General features: G+C 39.5%; 1 protein-coding gene across 1 annotated transcript in view; it reads right to left on the bottom strand.

The window, feature by feature from the left end:
* Window positions 1-11821: 11821 nt before the first annotated feature.
* The window catches only part of ATP6V0D2 (ATPase H+ transporting V0 subunit d2), a 55281-nt gene continuing 44950 nt past the window's right edge, over window positions 11822-22152 (bottom strand). Inside the window, exons 6-8 of the mRNA XM_009455597.5 lie at window positions 15764-15940; window positions 14515-14589; window positions 11822-13245 (exon numbers count right to left, since the gene is read on the bottom strand). Coding sequence (XP_009453872.1) covers window positions 13084-13245; window positions 14515-14589; window positions 15764-15940 — 414 coding nt within the window. The 3' untranslated portion in view covers window positions 11822-13083. The remainder of the gene's footprint in view (window positions 13246-14514; window positions 14590-15763; window positions 15941-22152) is intronic.

Genomic DNA, 22152 nt, shown 5'->3' with positions numbered 1-22152 from the left:
TGAATGCATTTTCACCATTCTTCACCTCAAAAGAAAATTGCACAACTACAGACGTTTCATAAAACTGTGCATTCACGTGGCTTTTGGTCTGTGTTTGGACATGGTTTGTTTCTTATTCTTAACCTATCCCTGAAGAAGCCCATTATGAAATGTTCCTCCCCACATCCCCAAAAGTTCCACATTTAAGTAAAAAATCATTGTTTGAACAGATGTTGGAAATTGAACAGATGCTTAAATGCTACCTAATAATTGGAAGAGCATATTATGAGTATGCTAAAATGTGAAATCCCTAAAACAAAGTTTTTTCAGAAAATCTTATGGTTCTAGCTTAATAGTAGCCCATCTGAGAAACTTTCTGCTCTTAATAGGATGAATGGTTTGTGGCATGGTGCCTGATATACAGACACTAGGTTCAGTAAAATGTCGAGGACTTTGGAATTAACCTTAAATGCCATTTGCAGTTGTTTGAAATCATTTCTATTCTTCTTCTTTTTCTTATTTTATTTATCTTCTTTCCCTTAATACACCCATTAATTTTTATCACTGAGATGGAATATTCTATGCTTCTGCTTTTATCTTGCCTTCAACACTTTGAAGGAGAGGTAAGATAATTAGTTGAATAAACAGACAGTACATGGCAGAGTAAATCTCCCTTGACAATTCAGTCTGATTTTTCCTCCTTTAATGCACTCCATACTTGAGGAAATTAACCAGTTCTTTATGTATTCTAGGTTTCTGTGAATTTCAAGATAGATATTAAGTATTTGAACAGAAAGGCAAATTGGATTGAGAATCATTGCCCAGGTTTGTGTTAGTGTTTAGGGGACAGCATGGAGCAATCTGTGAATTTACCTGTTCCTAAGGTTTGTCCCTCATAGACATCTGTATTTGTAGACTATGGGAAGTAGGCTCTATTTAGTTAAGGGGTATATTTCTGTGAACTGGCTTGCCTGCTGCCTGGCGATGCTGTGCCCAATGTTACTGCAGGCAAAGAATGGCGCTGTGGCTGCTCCCACTCTCAGTGGATGCTGTGCTTGGTGCAGATCCTTGTTTGTTGTAGGGATCAGGTGTGGGTGCTGATGCAGTACTTGCCCCAGCTATAGATTTATTCATCCAACAAATATGTTGGTTGCCTACTATGTGCTGAACATTGCAGTATGCTCCAGTGATGCATCAGTGAAGGGACAGCAGGGGTCCTTTCTAAAGTGTTGCTCTATGCTTTCTGAGTGAGGCAGTGACACCTTTTCAAATTCAGTATCTTGGCCTTTTCCATCTCTGGGCACCAAAATGTCTGCCATCAGTGAAAATCTATGAATCCATTGGCCTACTTATGTTTTGACATTTCTTTCTGTAATTTGAATCAGAATTTGCAGGTAGAAGAATTTGTTCATTTATTCACTAAACAATTATATATTTAGTACTGCCACATGCCAGACTCTATGCCAAGCATTGAGTAAACAGCAGTGATCAAAAAGAGAAGTTCCTTACTTTCACAGAGTATATTTGGATGGGAAGACTAACATTACAAAACAAAGAAAGAAACACATTTATGATTAAAAATTGTGATAAGAATTATGAGCTTAAAAAACAGGGTGCTTTGCTGGGAGGGGTGGCTCATGCTTGTAATCCCAACACTAAGAAGCTGAGGCAGGAGGATTGCTTGAGCACAGGAGTTTTAGACACCCCAGGCAACACAGTGAGACCCCATCTCCAAAAAGAAAAAAAAAAAACAGCTAAGTGTGCTACAGGTATGCACCTGTAGTGAGACAGCAAGTGATACTACAGGTACATACCCCATAGGGAGGCTGAGGCAGGAGAGTCACTTGAGCCCAGAAGTTTGGGGCTGCAGTGAGCTATGGTCATGCTCCTGGACTCCAACCTGGGTGACAGAGTGAGACTCTGCCTCTAAAAACAAGCAATCAAACAGGGTGCTTTGAGAGTGAATAATGCAAGGAACCTCCTTATGATTGGATGATCTCTTTTAGGAGGTGATACGAGATTTTGTCATGTACTGGTGGTTTGCACAATTCCAAAGTTGTGGGAGGTGGTCACTGGAGTTGGGCAACCTGGCAATGTGGTGACACTGAAACCTGAAGGGAAGAAAGAGCCAGCCATGTGACAATCCAGAGGGAAAAGTCTCTATGTAGAGAGAACATGTATGATGGCCCCAAAATGAGTATCAAAACTAGGTGTATTGGCAACCTCAAAAAAGGCCAGTGAGAATAGGGTAGCAGACAGCAAGAAGCCAATAAGAGAAGATAATGGAAAGGTAGGCAAAGACCTGACCATTATGGGCCCTGTAAGTCATGGTAAAGTTTTTGAGTTTGCTTCAAATCTAATGAGACACAATGGAGAGTCTTAAATAAAAGAGTGACATGGTCTTAGATTTTCAAAAGCTCTCTCAGTTGTAGAGGGAGTGATAGGTTGAAAGAGACAGAATTGAGACAAGTTAGAGGTTTATAGCCCTAATCTTGACAAAAGATGATAAGGATTGGATTTAGGAGATGGGTTAAAGGAATATAATTGGGAGAATTTACTGATGGGTTGCATATAATAGGTGAAAAAGATTAAGATCTCATAATATGACTTCATTATTGAAATTTCAAATTTTAAATCTTAATAAACCAAAACTTTGATAACTAGCATTTTAAATAATTTTAAGGTTGAACAATGACAACATTACTTCCAAATATAAGTCTCAAATTACACTGAGCATGACATACTCAGTAAATGAGCAAATATATATTTAACAAATAACTTGGTAAAGTAGGTAACATTTTGCCTATTCTAACAACTTATGAAAGTAAATTAACAATATATTATTTTTATCATCTTTCCTGATTTCTCAAATATTAGTGAAATAATAAATATTATGACTGAAAAGGTTTACCTGAAGTGCCTTGGCAGACCAGTCACTGGCAAACCCAGAACATTTTTGTTGCTATTGGACAAGAGGAACTCTTTCTGCTGGACTGGGTAGTTGGTGAGATGGGAGCCTGAGCTCCTTGTGACACTGCATGGGGAAAGACAGATAGACAGTTCTTCATGACATTTTTGAAGCCCTGGGTACGGTTCCGTGAGCTCTTCAACTTTCCAATGATGTGATGTAATAAATTTACTTTTTGTATTTTAAACTAGTGTGATAGGATTTCTGTCATTTCTTTACAGAATGTATTCTGAGCAAGCAAGGATCTTTGTCTTAAACTAGAGGCTATAACTTAAGGAGAAGGGAAAAAATGAAGCCAAGAATAAGAAGGATATATGTGTATGTGGAAGAATCAGGACAGTTGACATCTAATTTTGACTCTTCTACTCTTAGGTTTTCTGACTTTAGTTTTCTTATTTGGAAAACTAGTATTCGTTCTAGCCCTGAAATTCTATATTTCTAAGGATCTATTTTATGTCTATATTTTAGTATCTTACTTAAATCATACATCTTTTTTCTTTTTTTTGTCTGTTTAGGAAAGATAGAGCTGTAAGGAAATAAAGATGTGTTTCTTAGAAGGCTAAATCGAATACGAAAACCAAGGAGTATTCAGCTTAATGTACTAAAGTTGTCAGATCAAGATATGACCATAAAAGTAGATTGATTTACTGTAGAAAAATTAATGGGTCATACATGTATGTACATTTATTAATGGAGATATTATGTTGACATTTAGCTTGAATTTTTTTTGTAAGATAAAGACCTAGCTATAGATAATGTAGAGAATGCTAATCTCTTAGCAACATACAAAACAAATTGTGCTGACCAGGTGTTTTGAGGTCCATAAAAGGTATCATAAAAATATAAAAATGGGCTCTCCTAGTATTGGCTTGTATCTCTTTGGAGAAATCATGCGTTATTCATCTGTTCTCTGGCTTGGTTAAAACTGTTTCCTTTATTTTCCACATCGCTGAGTGCCTACAAAATGATAACAGAGACTTGGTACGGTGGCCCAAACCTGTAATCCCAGCACTTTGGGAGGCCAAGGCAGGAGGATTGTTTGAGGCCAGGATCTCAAGACAAACAAAGCAAGACCCTCTCTCTACCAGAAATTTTATATATATATTTTTTCAGAAAATCTTATTGTTCTAGCTTAATAGTAGCCCATCTGAGAAACTTTCTGCTCTTATATATAAATATATAAAATATATAAAAAAAAATTATATATATAATTCATATATATAATGTATATAATTATAAATATATATAATTCATATATATAAATATATATAATTATAAATATATATAATTTATATATATAATTCATATATATAAATATATATAATTATAAATATATATTTATAAATAAATATATATTTATAAATATATATAATTATAAATATATATAATTATAAATATATATATTTATAAATATATTTATTTATATAAATAAATAAATATATATATATAAAATTAGCCAGGCATGGTGCACCTGTAGTCCTAGCTACTGAGGAGGCTGAGGTGGGAGGATTATTTGAGCCCAGGAGTTCAAGGCTGCAGTGAACTATGATCACACCGCTACACCCCAGCCTGGGGGACAGAGTGAGATTCTGTCTCTAAAATAAATAGATAGATAGATAGATAGATGGATAGATAGATAGATAGACATTAGATAAAAATTAAAAAAATAAATGAAAGGCCAGGCGTGGTGGCTCACGCCTGTAATCCCAGCACTTTGGGAGGCCGAGGAGGGTGGATCATGAGGTCAGGAGATCGAGACCATCCTGGCTAACACGGTGAAACACCGTCTCTACTAAAAATACAAAAATTAGCCGGGCGTGGTCGCGGGCGCCTGTAGTTCCAGCTACTTGGGGGGCTGAGGCAGGAGAATGGCGTGAACCCGGGAGGCAGAGCTTGCAGTGAGCCAAGATAGATCGCGCCACTGCACTCTAGCCTGGGCGACAGAGTGAGACTCCGTCTCAAAAAAAAAAAAAAAAAAAGGAAACAGTTGTATGCCTCCCTTTGGAAGAGAAAACTGATGTTGGTCCAAGAATACTGGAAGCCACAGACGTTCTGAGACTGTGGGAATGAACGTTTGTACAGCCTTGTAATTCACACGAGGTGCATGTGTGCTTTGACATACTGGCTGAGAAACTCTGGCTTAAAAAAGTAAAGGTGACATAGATGTTCCCATTAATTTGTTTTTTTTTCTCCAGATGAATGCTCAAAAACTCCCTTCCTGGCCAAGCGCGGTGGCTCACGTTTGTAATCCTAACACTTTGGGAGGTTGAGGCGGGTGGATCACGAGGTCAGGAGTTTGAGACCAGCCTGGCCAACATAGTGAAACCCCGTCGCCACTAAAAATACAAAAATTAGCTGGACGTGGTGGTGGATGCCTATAATCCCGGCTACTCGGAAGGCTGAGGCAGGAGAATCGTTTGAACCCGGGAGGTGGAGGTTGCAATGAGCCGAGATTGTGCCACTACACTCCAGCCTAGGCAACAGAGTGAGACTCCATCTCAAAAAACAAACAAACAAACGAACAAAACATCCCTTCCTTAAATTCTGGCCTTGGATTTACGTCAGTTGGCCGTGTCATTTAGTCCCTAAAACTTACTATAACAGGGGTGCTAGCCCTTTTATAAGCTTGAAAAGAAAGACTACTGATCTTTCTTTATAATTCCTATACTTTATAAAGTATAAAGACTACTTTATAATTCCTGTTTAATAAAAAGGGAGCTTTTCCTTTGTATCTGCAACAACCACATTTACAGAATGCCTGAGATGAGGGATCACTCTCTATTAAGCATTTGTTGAATTTGAGACGAGCCTTCTTAAAATATACATAGAGCACTTTGGTAGCTGTGCAGGTGGGTCCTTTTGCTGTCCTGCAAAAGCTGCCCTGCTGCCTTCTCTTGGTCTGTGAGAATTTAAGCGCTTTGCTTCCACAGTGTCTATGAGTTTAAAGCTAGCATTTGTTTTCTTGTTCTGAGTCTATTCTTTATAAATTTAGTGTTTACAATAGTTAAAATTGGTCAAATACATAGGGAAAACCTAAAGAACTTAGGTGGAAAAATGTTAAAGCATTAGCTTGACCTAGAAAGAATATGCTTCTCATTCATATGCTTTTACTTCGTTTTCCTCAGATTAGTTATCCCTCAAAGCAGGTTACTCTCACGGCTCCAGCCCAGAGTGACTTTTGAAAAAAGTTCTACTCCCTGTTGAGGTTTCTTCTGCATTGACTGCTGATTTAGGCTTTATTATTATTATTATTATTATTATTATTTTTACAGAGGCATTCCATTTCTCCTTACTGCTGCCTTCCCATATTTTAAAATTACTCCTGTCTTGAGTCAATTTATGTTTTCCATGTGGCTTTGGAGGGGTGAGCAGTGTCCCTGGCTGTTTTTGATTTATACACACTCATTCTCTCCATAGTCTTCCCTGAAAATGGCCTCATCAATGCAGGATAGCAGAGGCTGCTTCCTCAACATAAATATATATGCTTCCCCCTGGGAAATATACTGATTTAAATTTCCACCTGCTCTTCTGGGATTTATGGTATTTACTGAGGAGGTTATGCGTCTGTCCTGCTCACTCTTTACTCTTCCACTTGGCTTACTTTTATTTGACTTTAAGCAATAAAAGTTGACTAAAAAGATAGAAATGATTCATTTCTAGGTGACACGAGGAAATGTGAGAGTGCAATTTCCTTCTATTTCACCAAAGGTAAAGGCTTAAAAGTTATTTTTTTCCATTTGATCATTCAATCCTGGAGTGTGCTTCAAGAAACATCAGCTGGTCAGCATTTGCTTTTATTTTATTTTATTTTTTATTTTCCTACAACATAATCTCCGCACAATTATTTTTTTTAAAAACAACCCACAAATTTTCACCTACTGTTCTTGCAAAAACCAATAGCATTGAGTAATGCATTTAATGGATGGGAACATTAATATTTTTAAGAAGTAGAATATGGATGCTTTGGATTATAATTTCAATTTGTTATGTAAGCAAACTACTTGTGACCTTGGTCTCTTCACCATCTCTGTGATTGACATGATTGATTGGGCAGGTAGGGAGCCCTTCTCCACCTAAAAGGTTGCCTCCATCCTGAAGCTACTTGCTCAGCACAACAGGATGTCCTTTTAAGATATGGGAAAGGTACGTGTATACATATATTTCATTTTTCAAATTAAAATTCTTTTCCATTTATTGCTGTCTAACCTGTCATTTCTTCCTCAGCTTATGCAATGGAGGTGTCTAACCTGGAGTCTATAGACCTCTAGGTTGCTCAGTGGATTTTAGAGCATCCATAGTCCTTTCATGCGTTATGCAAAATTTTGGGAGGATGTGCAAATGTCTATTATTCTGAAGAAAGATATCCATGGATTAAAGTCACTGTTAAGGACTCATATTAAATTCTATAGCTAAAATAATCCTCATGTTTCATGGAGTTACATCCAGTATAAGACACAAACTGTGAAGTGTTAATTCCCTATGACATAATTTATGTTTGCTTATGTATTTGCATATCTGGATCCTGCAGAACTTTCTTATGATCTACTTTCTGAAAAGCATTTGAGGCTCTGAAGAATTTAATCAGCATATACAACTGTCATTGTACAACCATGGTGAATCCTTGTGTACAAATAAATGACTGGACACTGGGAGCTGGGATTCCTGGTCACCCACCCATCCAAGCTGATCTTAATAAATATATTACTGAATTTTTAAAAATCGAATCATGAAGGTATTAAATCTGAGTTCTAAGTTTGTTTTTTATTTTCAGAATAATCTTTTAATTTTTAAAAATTCCTGGTGTTGTAGAAATAACCTGAAGTATATTGGTATCCACTATTACATCTATATGAAAAACAAAGTTGTTTAAAACCCAAGTTGAAATAAATCCAAAATGTGAAACAGTGAGCATCTTACACAATGAAATGTACATCTCAGCATTAACAACTGAGCGGCTAAATAGATGCTTTAATTTTTTAAAACCTACAAAAGTAGAATAAGAAAATGTATAAATTATTTAAAATCTAGAATTTCGATTTGTTTAAAAGATAACGGTAATAATGACATTCACCACTGAAGAGCTTGACTCAGTGTCAGCGAATCTGGTGCTGCTATTTGACCATCAGTAAGAAATCTGTCCCACTAGCAAGTACCGCCAGTCTCAGGGATTACAGGCATGTGCCACCATGCCTGGCTAATTTTTGTATTTTTAGTAGAAACGGGGTTTCGTCATGTTGGCCAGGCTGGTCTCAAATTCCTGACCTCAAGTGATCTGCCCGCCTTAGCCTCCCAAAGTGCTGGGAGTACAGCAGTCTGCTACTGCAATAGAGCTACTGATGTACGTTTATATTTTGTCAGTAAGCCTAGCTTTGGAATGGCGTTTGTAGATCTAGTTAGAATGGTAATTCTCTGGGGACAATTCCTTTCTAATATATTGATATTCACAATGGTCTGTATGTGCATCTTCTTTCCTTATTCTGCTTTCATTCCAAAGATAACTCTAACCTGGCCTCCCTTACATAAGGAGCCAGATGTCATTGATGTTGAGTAGGGCTGTGATGAGTTGGATTTCAATTACTGACCAAACGTTCAGCAAGTGGTGGAAGCCGAAAACTGCAGCACGGATAACTGAGGAGAAAGGGGGAGTCAGTGGAAAAGCCACTAATGGAAGGCCAGATGGAATAATGAAGATGCCAGAGAGAGGGATTACTTAGGGAAAGTAGTTTGGGCATTATTATAGTTTCCATATCCTATGTTTGTGTATATATAAAACTTATACATCTTACAACTATGCAGTCATCCAAGACGACATCAAAACTCTTGGGCTCAGCTATTGTGAGACATAAGGGATGAAATCACTGAAAATGATGCCCTCTGATAATGCCACATATATTCCCCAGCAATTCTTATTCAGTATATATAAGTACTAGTGTTTCCGTTTGCTGAGGTGAAGACAAAATGACTCAAAATGAATAAAATGAATCATACAACAGGGAGAATTTTGTCCGCTCCTGAGAGTAACTAAGACAAAACAGAGTGAAACTGTAATTGCATATTTCCTGTGTCTTGTCTGTGAGATCTAAGACATTATTAACGCATTTTTAAGTGGTAGACTCAAAAATTACTATTAATGAAGCCCCTCAGATCTGATTATCACCACGACTTTCTTCACTCTACAATTTTGTTGTTGTTGTTGTTTTTGAGTTGGAGTCTTGCTCTGTCGCCCAGGCTGGAGTGCAACACCGTGATCTCGGCTCACTGCAACCTCCACCCCCCCGGGTTCAAGCGGTTCTCCTGCCTCAACCTCCTGAGTAGCTTGGACTACAGGCATGTGCCACCAGCCCTGGCTAATTTTTGTATTTTTAGTAGAAACGGGGTTTTGCCATGTTGGCCAGGCTGGTCTCAAATTCCTGACCTCAAGTGATCTTCCTGCCTCAGCCTCCCAAAGTGCTGGTAGTACAGGCATAAGCCAGGCCTACAAATATTTCTTTTAGCCTCCCAATGCCCTATTACGCTGTTACCATGCTGTGGAGGGCATGGGGGGCTCTCCAGGGTACTTAACAGAATTCTGTCAATGTTCAGTAATACTTAGCTTTTGGGCCAAACTCAAATTCAGTATCTCCACCAGCCCTCAGTCAGTGTTCCTCTTTCCTAAAGCATCTGAACAAACAAAACGACTGCATTTCTTCTGAAATGTTCTCCAAATGTCCTGAGAATTGCAGCTGCTGCATTTGTATCCCATAGAGAAACACAATTCTGCAACTGCAAAATCTCATTAGACAACTAACAAATTCTGCCCACAGATAGGCTGATAGAGGACCTGTGAACCCTTGAGAGCCATGGATGGGAGCAGAAGGCTAGAGACCCTGAGTACAGGCAGGACTGGCTGCAGACCACCAAGAATTCTGTCTAGAGTTTAATTGGAATATAATGTTCTGACACCAACTGCAGCCGATAGAGGAGGGAATTTGAGGGACTGATGAAATGTTCAGGAGGAGGGTGGAGAAGGGATGGTGAGGAGCCTCAGCTTCAGTTACTTAGAACAAGAAATTAATTTTTTTTTTATTTTTTGAGACGGACTCTTGCTGTGTGGCCCAGGCTGGACTGTAGTGGTCCAATCTTGACGTACTGCAACCTCCGCCTCTCAGGCTCAAGCAATCCTCCCACCTCAGCCTCCCGAGTAGCTGGGACTACAGGCCTTTGTCACCACACCTGGCTAATTTTTGTGTTTTTAGTGGAGACGGGGTTTTACCATGTTGGTCAGGCTGGTCTCAAATGCCTGACCTCAAGTGATTCACCTGCCTTGGCCTCCCAAAATGCTGGGAGTACAGGTGTGAGCCACTGCACCCTGCCCAAGAAATTAGTCTTTGCCTCACTGTTTTCTGTGTTCCATGTATAGTATCTGAACTTTTGGGCCTCATTTTGTAAGATGTTTTTCAAAGGTTCATGTTTTCCATTGCAGCCCAGTTCCCTGAGGCATGATGAAGCAGTCAGATCCCGGCTCAGCCACTGAAAAGCTATGAAACTTCAAGGCAAATTCTTCAAATCGCAATGTATATATCCTTATCCATGCTAGGTGCACTTTCTACTTGCCTCAAGGGATTAGGGAAGTTCCTCTCTTCTATATTCACATAATGGTTGGACTCTTGGGTGGCTGAGGAAGGGGTTGGAAGGATTGGAATCATCTGTTTATATGCAGAGAAAGGGAATTTAACTTCAGCCTGCAGCCTTGTGGCACATTAAGGGCCCTACCCATATCATGTAGAGGTGGGGTGGGAAGGGGATAGTCTGAGAATAACCTTGGTGCCTTTCTTTAAGCTATCCCTTTCCCATCAGTGTCTTTTCCTCCCGACCTTTAAGGGAGCCCTAAGCCTTAAACCCATCACCAGAAACCACAAGTTAAAATGTACAATAGAGGTATCTCTGGGTCCAACCTCCCACCCCCCCCCCCCGTGAAGGACAGCATCCTGAGCAAGGCAGGGAAGATGCTTTCCAGACCAGGGGCCACACTTGGTCAGTGGCTGCTTTGGCTTCAGCTGATGGGTCTGCACTGGAGCCCTCCAGGGGGCACCTAAAGTACTATCAGGACCCTGGTGTGGGCTGGGCCTCCTGCATAGATGTGAGGCTAGGCACTTGGCTTTCTTCCTGGTTCTATGAGCCACTATTTTACTGTATGCTTAAAAGTTCCTCTTGGCTGGGCGTTGTGGCTGTAATCCTAGCACTTTGGGAGGTCGAGGTGGGAGGATTGCCTGAGTTTGAGATCAGCCTGGGCAACATGTAGAGACACTGTCTCTACCTTAAAAAAGAAAAAAAAAATTAGCCAGTTGTGGTGGCACACACCTCTGGTTCCAGCTACTTGGGAGGCTGAGAGGTAGGAGGATCACTTGAGCCTGGGAGGTGGAGGCTCCAGTAACCACTGCATTCCAGCCTGGGTGATGGAGCAAGACCCTGTTTCAACAACAACAAAAAATTCCTATCACTAAAATTACTAAAATATTTAACTAAAAAAGGTAGATTTTTGCAGAAAATTTGATTTACTCCTTGGTCTATGCATCTAATTCTAGATATCAGTATTTGTATACTCTCTGTAAATATTCTGATTTGAAGAATTTTCAAATATATATGGGTTTATTTTTTTAAAACATGGCAAATATAGATTTTACATTTAGGAATATGTTAATGTGTTTTATATTTAAAGGAAGGACTTGAGCAGTGCTTTGTTGCCTTTTTTTTCCTGGTAGCTCTATGCACCATTTCTACTGAGATTTTAATAGAGAATCCATACCCTGCAAACTGATCCTGAGATTTTTGAATGAGTAAACTACAATTAAGGAGGTCATTTTCTTCTCATGTAAAGAAGGAAGAAACCACAAGAAGAGAGATATACCTTTTATTTAAAGAAAGGTGTGAAAAGCAAATTTATTAACAAATTTAACACTGCTTGCATCTAGAAGATAGGATTTGAAATTGTGTTGCTTTCTCAAGCTGATTAGATCAAAGTATATTAGAAAACAAAAACAAAATAAGGGGCCAGGTGCAGTGGCTGAACAAGGGGCCTGTAATCCCAGCACTTTGAGAGGCCGAGGCGGGTGGATCATGAGGTCAGGAGTTCAAGATCAGCCTGGCCAAGATGGTGAAACCCTGGCTCTACTAAAAATACAAAAAATTAGCCGAGTGTGGTGGTGGGTGCTTGTAATCCCAGCTACTCGGGAGGCTGAGGCAGAGAGTTGCTTGAATCCGGGAGGCGGAGGTTGCAGTGAGCTGAGATCGCGCCACTGCACTCTAGCCTGGGCAACAGAGCAAAACTCTGTCTCCAAAAAAAAAAAAAAAAAAAAAAAAAAAAAGCAAAACAAAACAAAAAACACATTTTCCAACAATTGTGAACCATGTTGACTACATACAGCTTTGGATTGCTATGAATCTAGGCAAGGAACAGACAGTTAAAATGTAAATGAAGCCAAGCACAGTGGCTCATGCACGTAATCCCAACACTTTGGGAGGCCAAGGGGGACCGTGGATCCCTTGAGCCCAGGAATTCGACACCAGCCTGGATAATATGTTGAAACCCTGTCTCTACAAAAAATACAAAACTTAGCCTTGTGTGGGGGTGTGCACTTGTAGTGCCAGCTACTTTGGAGGCTGAGAGCTGGGAGGATCACTTGAGCCTGGGAAGTCGAGGCTGCAGTGAGCTGTGATTACACCACTGCACTGTAGCCTAGGTGACAGAGTGAGACCCTGTCTAGAAAAAAATTTGAAAGAGAAAAAGTAAAGGAGACATTCAGTATTTGGACCTGTAGAGAAGCATGGAAAAGCAAGAATAAAATACTTTTATTAGGTCCAATTTTTAACATGATCAAACAAGAATAAGAAAAATACCATAGAGTTCATTAAAACTAACCTGTAAGGCCCAGTGAAGAATGAGACAGACATGTGGAAACAAGATCTAATACCACTGAAAACAAGGAAATGCTTTGTTTCAGGGCTGGTTTACTGTGTTTCCATGGATTTGCAACTCATGAAGATATAGTGTGGCTTACTTTTGTGTAGTCTAGATAATATAACATAATTTCTTTTATTTTCTTCAATAACTTCCTTTTAACATTTATAATTTTCTGCATTTGAGAACCTTACTTGGGTTATAAAATTGGAATGTAACTGTTGATTTTAGTTCGATGCCTCTGTGAAATACATTCTGCTATCCACACAATATTTCTAATTTCCTGTTCCTTCAGCTTTACATATGCATAAAACACACCGTAGTGGAACTGTCTGTTGAATGCCAGCACATTCATTTGTACCTGAGGAAAGAAAAAAAGTAACATAGATCATCAACTTATTTGGAACATTATGGAATAATATTAAGCTACTGACTGGCTTGAACTTGTGCAGTGCTTATTTGTGTTTAAACAGGCAATCTCTAAACTGGGCCAAATAGAGGAGTATGGTGACAACTCAGAAAGTTCTAAAGAGAGAGTGTCACTCTGCAGATAAATGTAGACAACGGAAGTTATTAAAGTAAGTTTGTAGAATCACAAGAAAAGCTCCAAATTGAAATAGGAATGCTTTCACACTGTTAGTGGGAGTGTAAATTAGTTCAACCATTGTGGAAGATAGTGTGGTAATTCTTCAAGGATCTAGAACCAGAAATAACATTTGACCCAGCGATCTCATTACTGGGTATATACCTAAAGGATTATAAATCATTCTACTATAAAGACACCTGCACACATATGTTTATTGCAGCACTTTTCCCAATAGCAAAGACTTGGAACCAACCCAAATGCCCATCAGTGATAGACTGGATAAAGAAAATGTGGCACATATATACCATGGAATACTATGCAGCCATAAAAAAGGATGAGTTCATGTCCTTTGCAGGGACATGGATAAAGCTGGAGACCATCATTCTCAGCAAACTAACACAGGAACAGAAAAACCAAACACCACATGTTCTCACTCATAAGGGGGAGTTGAACAATGAAAACATATGAGCACAGGGAGGGGAACATCACACACTGGGGCCTGTCGGTGGGGGGCATAAGGGAGGGATAGCATTAGAAGAAATACCTAAAGTAGATGATGGGTCGAGGGGTGCAGCAACCCCCCATGGCACATGTATACCTACATAACAAAACCTGCACATTCTGCACATGTGTCTCAGAACTTAAAGTATAACACAATTTTTTTTTAAAAAAGAAACATTATCTCATATGATTAACCAAAATTTTACACTAAAATTTGTAGCATTTGTAATAATGTTCTTCAGCAAATTCCATGAGGAATTGAATGTACTTCCATTACTTCTCGCAGTTTTTAAGTAAACTCTTTTAGAAGGGTAAAAAAAAAAAAAAAAAAAGAAAAGCTACAAACTTTAGCAGCACTGCTAGCACAAAGATTCCTAGGTCTGTGTGTAACTTTGTAGTAATAATACACCACTGACTATCAAGCTATGAATGTGCTTAATCAATTGGCATGATCAGCTGTAAAAAGAAAACCCAAAGTAAGAAAATATATAAAATCCACAGTAAGAGAAAAATAAGCTAATAGTATTTCCACTTATATCATACCTCACGCTCGTAAAACACGTCCTCCAATGTCTTTCCCCCACTGCCACCTACAGCTTCAAATAAAGGTTTGTATACCTTAAAAACAAAGACATTAATTTTAAAGACATTTTCATTTCTTATAAATGTATATAAATATATTTTTCCTAGCATTATAGAAATTGTGTACTTATTTAAAAAAAAATACCAGGAGGACTGAATGTTTTTTATAGGATTTTGGCCTCCCGAAGAAACAATAAAAAAATCCAAATAACAAGAGTGTGGATGAAATTCTAGCCTATTGGCTTGTTCAGGGCTACAAGGCAATTCAACTCTCAGTATACAGTGTTTGAGCTCATTTTCTCACTCAGGGTCTTAGGGCTAGCTAGGTACATTATAGAAGCTCAGTGAATGTTCATGATTTGATCAGTAAGGGTTCATGGTTGTTTGAGATGAAAATTGATAAAATTCACATGTAGTTTCCAGTGTGGAAGGCGTGGAATTTGGGAGAAATTCAAAATTTAATATTGTGCTAAAGAGTCTCACGCAATTACATATGAGATGTCACAAGGTTTACACATTTGCTGACTTTCATCTTTCCTGGAGTGCTTCAGAAATCTGGAGGAAAAGATGAGTGTCATTCTAGCCCTGGAAAAGTTACCTGGAGGTTATGTAAATGTGTGCAAGTCAGAGGGAATGGAAGCTGAGCCGAAGTGTACAACCTTAAGCTGAGGAGCTTCAGGCGCTCCAAGAGCAACTGGATGCTGGAGTGGGGGAAGGACACAAGCAGCTGTTTCCTCTCCTGATTTCTGGCCACTCAGCAAAGTGAGTGGAAAAACTAATACATCCATATTGTTCCTTGCCGTCCACCTAGACGTTCTGTGGCTAACCTTGTTTCCCTAGTGGGTACCTGAAAGGGCTGCTGGGTCAGACTATTTTACATAACGTTGATACGAGCTCACATTTCCAGAACACTGAACCAGTCTCCTGGGGGAACTTGCTTTATCAAACACTTCAAAAGGAGTGCTCAGATGACCATTCCTTGGAGATTTAAACAAGTACTTGCTTGGCAGGAACTTTAAAAATTAGCAGCTTGGGCTAGAAACTTAACGTGTTTCTTAGAGAGAGATTGCTTCAGCAAGAAACACTGATTGCTACCTTACAAATATTATCACTTCTTTTGAGTATAAGCGGAAATTTGATGTGTGAGCTTCTAAAGCACATGGAAATGAATGAACACAAAGGACTTAGGGAAGCCAGTGTCATCACATACTCCGTAATGATCCGCTACGTTCTTCATCTGGTCAAAGTCTTCTGCTTGAGCCAACAGCCGCAACCCCTCAGGATAGAGTTTGCCGAAGGTTGGATAGAGGGTCTCTCGGTCTTCTTTGCTCAATTCAGTGCCAAAGGAGTTAAGAGTGATGATAAAAGCACGTCTGTCGGCCTCAAACTGAATTTGCAAGACAAAACCAGTAAAATCTAATAAACTGCTAAATGCTATAAACAGACTCTAAAGTGCACACATTCATTTCTGAAATGATTCGCTTTCCTTTCTGGATCTATGTCTAATTATACTCCAGACATGTGTTATTAGTGTTCCCTTAGTCTTTTCTTGTAATGGAGTAAGTCTGCTTGCCAGAGAAGGATCACACAGCAGCAATGATAACCTATGACTCCTGAAACCCCAGTAAGATTTATTTCCCGGGCACCTTGCGATGAATTCCTCATGTGTCTCTGTCACATTAGGCCACAAGCGTCACAAGTGTCTCTTCTATAAAAAGGAGAATACCTATTTCTTAGGGTTCATTCAGGGGCAGAACCAGGTAACATAAGTGGAAGTGCTTAGCGTGATGTTTGGAACAAAAAGTGCATGCCATACATGTTAATATCCCTTCCTAGTTGTCAATGTCAGCATAACTTTTTACATAATGAAATGTTGTGCTACCTACCATTTGTTTACACTTTTATGGCTTTGGTTTTCTTTGTTAGTGTCCTAGGTGAGGTATCAATAAATCTAAGACTGTAGCTAAGAACTATGTGGGTTAGGGCAAATCATCTTTCTCGCAAGAAGTTTTCTTCTTTGTAAGATGCTGGAGTGTGGCTACATGATCTTCCAGGTAGGTCAACACATACTCACGGCCTGTCTTCTCTGTGCTGAATACTACTAGGCACCTGGGCTCGCATCCCTTCATCATTCCTGTTTCATCTGACCACTGAAGTCTTTCTTGAAATTTCGTTTCTATTCCTTTGAGCTCCGTGTTTCTACAGTCTCTTGGTTCTCCTCCTACCAACTCTGGCCATTCCATCTCAGTCTCTCCTTTAGGGGCTCCTCTGCCTATTGTGGGGGCTTGCCATGGTTTCCTTGGGCTACGCAGCTCTTCTTTAGGTACTCCAAATGCCCAGTACTTACCACTTCATTTTGAAATCTGTGCCTGCGTTTCTCCCCACTACACTCTAAAATCTTTGAAGAACCATGTCTTTCTTGTTCATTGTTTTCTTCTTTTTTTTTTTTCCTTTGGAGATTGGGTCTCACTCTGTCATCCAGGCTGGAGTGCAGTGGTGGGGTCAGGACTCACTGCAGCCTCAACCTCCCACCTCAGCCTCCCAAGTGGCAGGGACTACAGGCACGTGACACCATGCCCGGGTAATTTTTCTTGTAGAGACGGGATTTCGCCATAATGCCCAGGCTGGTCTTGAACTCCTAGGCTCAAGAAAGCCTCTGTCCTGGGCCTTCTAAGGGTTAGGATTATAGGCATGAGCCACCACGCCCAGCCTTTTGTTCATTTTTGAATAGCCAGTGCCTGACACATAAGAAAGTCTTAAGTATTTACTGTATCCAACAGAGTGATGTGTGATCCTACTACTTTGAAATTCTCCAACATTCTCCATGATGTTGCTATTCAAAGCAATATTTTATGGCTCAGTAGATTTGACGTCACCTGGAAACTCATTAGAAGTGCAGAGTCTCAGGCCGCAGTCCAACCCTACTCAACCAGAATCTGCATTTTCATAGGATTCCCAGGCTATCTGTATGCACGTGAAAGCTGAAAAGAATTGCTGTATGCTATCCTCTAATCAGCTTTTGACTGGTTAACCTATAACAAAACCCAACTTGCAACAGATTTCACTGGAAATCTTATGTAAGAACAGGTGTTTTCTATCAGGAGAGTGAGAGTTAGTTCCATCTGACCCTGTTGATTGCTCTCATGGAGATTATGGGTGAGCTGAAAAGTAGGGAGTGGCTTTATTTGGAAGCAAGGGCAGCTGTCTCTGACTACTGAATATAACCAGTCCTGTCAGTAATTTTAGACCTTCTAGGGATAAGAGAAGAAATGGAAGAAGAAGATTTCGTGGCAATAAGAAAACTTAAAACAAAAATTAGGGCAACTAGAGCAACAATGGAGGTAATTGTCACAGATGTTCTTTAATGTGCTCTCTGATTCTAAAATGTCATGATCTTACAAAGAGAATTAGGGCAATGTAGGCAGCATTGCAGACGTGCAAACAGCAGAGTCCAGGCCAGAAGAGGGAGCTGCAGGAGATAAAGCAGGATGATTTGGAGGAATTGTCATGGCTCAATCATTGGGAAAGCAATTGGAGAAGTGGGAAGGACAGCTGGCTGGGGAGAGAATATGAATATAAGAAGAAAGGGCTTTGGCTGATACAGTAGGTTATCTGAGCCCTCCATCTTCTCGCTACCTCCTTGTCCTTGTAACCACTTCTTCCCTTAGCCTACCGTGCATGTGCTCTGTTCCATAACTCTGCATGCTGAAATCCTCCCTGCGCTCCTGTCCCATCAAATGTCATCTTTTTCATAACAAGCCCTTCCATTTCTTCTCTAATTGGATATGATTCCCTTTGAACCCTGATTACTTTCCATTTTCCTTTTATCGTAACTGACTATATATCTACCTTACTCTTCTAGTCTAGAGGCTCTTTTGGGTAAGTGTGTGTGTTATCCTATGGTGAAAACACCCATCGTTTTAGAATTGGAAAAGGACTGTTCTTTGACCATCCCTAAGCAGAGTTTGACACGCATTTGATTAGAGGAGACTGAATGGGCTGGTGTTAGTGTGACTTAGTTCCTGTTTCTTGCAGAGAGTTGGCACGCTGTGTGGTATGGTATATGTTGGCAGTCCCATGACTTTCCTTTTACTTTTCCCTATAAAAACTTACTCATGTTAAAACTAGACCTTATTTTTTTTGTTATTTCAAGAGATAGCAATGAACTGTTTACTTGCTCAAAATCACTATCGGTTGCACATCATAAACTCAGACCGATGGGGTCACACATTCTCTCCAGTTCCTCATGGGAAGAAGGGCGCACCTGGCGGGAGGCAGTGGGCGGAGATGTCAGTGGCAATGGAAAAGAGTGAAGTGAACTGGAATGGAGCCCAGCCTTATCAGCACATGCACTGACCAGTAGAGATCAAACAAACATATTTTATGCTTGTTTTTCACTGCCCTATTAACCATAAGATTGAAGAGTAGGAGTAAAAGGCAAATATTATACTACAGTGCATTTGCCTTGAACATAAGTCAATTTCTTTTTTTTTTCATATGAAGTTATAATCTTGTAATTAGGTCAAATTTTCACATGTAAGCTGAGGTTAATGGTCTCTTCTACCATATTAAGTCTCTTGAAGTCTCTGGCCAAATGAGAGTAATTGAGAATATACATGGAACCTATAAACAGTAAGTGCTTTATAGTTACAAAAATAAAAGGGAGGTAATTACATGATCGAAAGTATTTACGTAAAGCTGACAAACACCCTTTGATCATATAATTATAAATGTTATAACCTCATGCCCTGTGTAGCTGATATTTCTATATAAATAAAAATTGTTCAATGGATTTTTATTTTTATTTCTTAGAGACAGGATCTCACTCCGTCACCCAGCCTGGAGTGAGGTGGCTTATGGCTCACTGTAACCTGGAATTTCTGGGCTGAGGCGATCTTCCCACCTCAGCCTCCTGAGTAGCCAGGACTATAGGTGTGTTCCACCATGCCCGGTTAATTTGTGTATTTTTCGTAGAGGTAGGATTTTGCTATGTTGCCCAGGCTGGTCTCAAACTCCTGGCTTCAAGCGATTCTTCTGCATAGGTCTCCCAAAGTGCTGGGATTAGAGGCATAAACTACCATGCCTAGCTGGATTTTTTTTAATGCTGTTTGAAACAAACAAACAAACAAACAAACACTAATCTCATCTGATATCATGAAGATTGGAAAAGTACAATGAGAACACTGGGCATATCGTAGTTTGATCACATCATCCCAGTGATAAGCATTTTTCTGATACTATCCTTTTTTTACATTACCAAGGATTACAAAGCCATAATTCTTACCTATTTCTTACCTATTCAAAGACATAATTCTTACCTTACCTATTTACCAATTTTTATAGTACACAGTATATGATCTTGCTTATGAATTAGCACTCACGTTTATATAAAAGAATTGTGAATGGTGAATTTAATGCAGAGGCACTATGGCAGAGTGGATAAGCACATAAGTACGTGAGCCAACTGCCTGCATTCCAATCCTGACTTACTAGCTGTGAGACGTCGGGTAAGTTATTAGCCTTCTCTGTGCCTCAGTTGCTCCTCCTGAAAAATAGATATGAGACTACCTATTCTGTGTGGTTTTGAAGTCTAAGTGAATTCATGTATATAAAGCACTCAAGATAGCATCTAGCACGTAGTAAGTGTTAGCTATTAATAGTGCTATTGTATACCTTTGATAAGGTTATGAGTCTTGATATAACTTTTATTTCACATATTTCATGGGTATAAAGTAAGCAAACCATTTCTAAACCACAAGAATTATGCTGAGTAGAAATTCTACTTTTGAGCCATAGATAACATGGATTCTTATAGTGTGGCTAGTAGTTGAATTTATGAAAAGAAAGGATAGGGCTTCATAGGGTCACCAGTTAATCATGTTGCATGATTAGCATGACTGAGAGAGATTATTTTTCATTCTGTCATTTACTATGCCTCAAAATGTTATTTATTTATTCGATATCCACTTTCTGTATAATATAGATAAGGACAAGAATATTTTTTGGAGATCTTTAGTGATAAGACTTTCACTTCACAACTATTTAGGCTTTATTTTAAGAATTTCGGGCTCGGACAACATGGAGAGACCTCGTCTTTTCTTTTCTTTTCTTTCCTTCCTTCCTTCCTTCCTTCCTTCCTTCCTTCCTTCCTTCCTCCCTTCTTTCCTTCTTTCCTTTCCTTTTCTTTCTTCTTTCTTTCTTTCTTTCTTTCTTTCTTTCTTTCTTTCTTTCTTTCTTTCTTTCTTTCTTTCTCTCTTTCTTTCTTTCTGAGTCTCACTCTGTTGCCCAGCTGGAGAGCAGTGGCATGATCTCGGCTCACTGCAACCTCCACCTCCCAGGTTCAACCTTCACACCTCCTGTGCCTCAGCCTCGCAAGAAGCTGGGATTACAGACGTGCACCACCACATCCAGCTAATTTTTTTTTTTGTATTGTTAGTAGAGACAGGGTTTCACCATGTTAGCCAGGCTGGTCTCGAACTCCCAACCTCAGGTGCTCACCCACCTTGGCTTCCCAAAGTGCTGGGATTATAGGTGTGAGCCACCACGCCCAGCCAAGACCTGGTCTTTTCAAACTTTTCAAAAAAATAAAACACTTAGCTGGGCATGGTGGCATGTGCATGTGGTTCCAGCTACTCAGGAGGCTGAGGTGCGAGGATCATTTGAGCCCAAGAGGTCGAGGCTGCAGTGAGCTATGATCATGCCACTGCACTCCTCCAGTTTGGGCAACAGAGTGAGACCCTGTCTCAAAAATCAAAACAAACAAACAAAATCTCAATAAGGAATAGCAAAATATCTTCAACTATAAAACTTTTTTGTTTCCTTTTTCTATATCAGAAGTCATCAACCAAGTAAAATTTTAATGATTAGATGTTTTGAGGGGAGCTAGTTTTATCATATGTGGTTTCAGAGCATTAGGTTGAAATATTTGCAAGTGAAGTAAATTTTTTTCTTTTTACCTGAAGGGTAATGCTTATTAGGCTTTTCTTGAAATCAGAATTCCACCCACCAGTGAAGTCACTGTACCAGATAATGTAATGATGAAAAATATTCTTTAGATAAAATTTAGTTTCACAGGGCAAAGTAAGGGCTTATAAAAGCCCAAAGTGATATTTTTTCTTTTTAAGTGAATTAGAAAATTATTTACTAGCAAGAGGAATGGAGGTAAAATACTCAGTGCAAATTATGTGCAGGATGCCCCACAAATCCTTCTGATCTCTGCCCTGAATCTCCCATGCATTTGCAGGTCGACATTCCTATGCAAGAGGACTCCTAAGCATAGATGAAATCTGTGGTCCTTAAGAGGAATTAAGTTATAACATCAACTAGAGAGGTAGATACCGATGGTGGTGTTTGACATGTAATTAAATGAGCTTACCAACTGTGAATCACATAACCAATGAGTCTTCCTGCCAAAAGCTGGAATGCTCATGGGTTGCTTGGGGCAGCCTTTATTTTAGGATTTGTAAGGCACAATGTCCCTGTGGATGAAGCTATAGTGGACTTTTGGTGCCAAGTTGTGGGGGTTCCCAGCTGCCCAGTGTTCCCTCACCGGAGGGAATTTGGGTGATTATGGAGTGTCTATAGTCCATCCATTTCTCA

This window comes from Pan troglodytes, chromosome 7 (genome assembly GCF_028858775.2).
Source record: "Pan troglodytes isolate AG18354 chromosome 7, NHGRI_mPanTro3-v2.0_pri, whole genome shotgun sequence".
Classification (NCBI taxonomy): Eukaryota; Metazoa; Chordata; class Mammalia; order Primates; family Hominidae; genus Pan; species Pan troglodytes.
The sequence above is the reverse complement of the archived record's forward strand: the minus strand, read 5'-3'. Positions and strand labels throughout refer to the sequence as shown.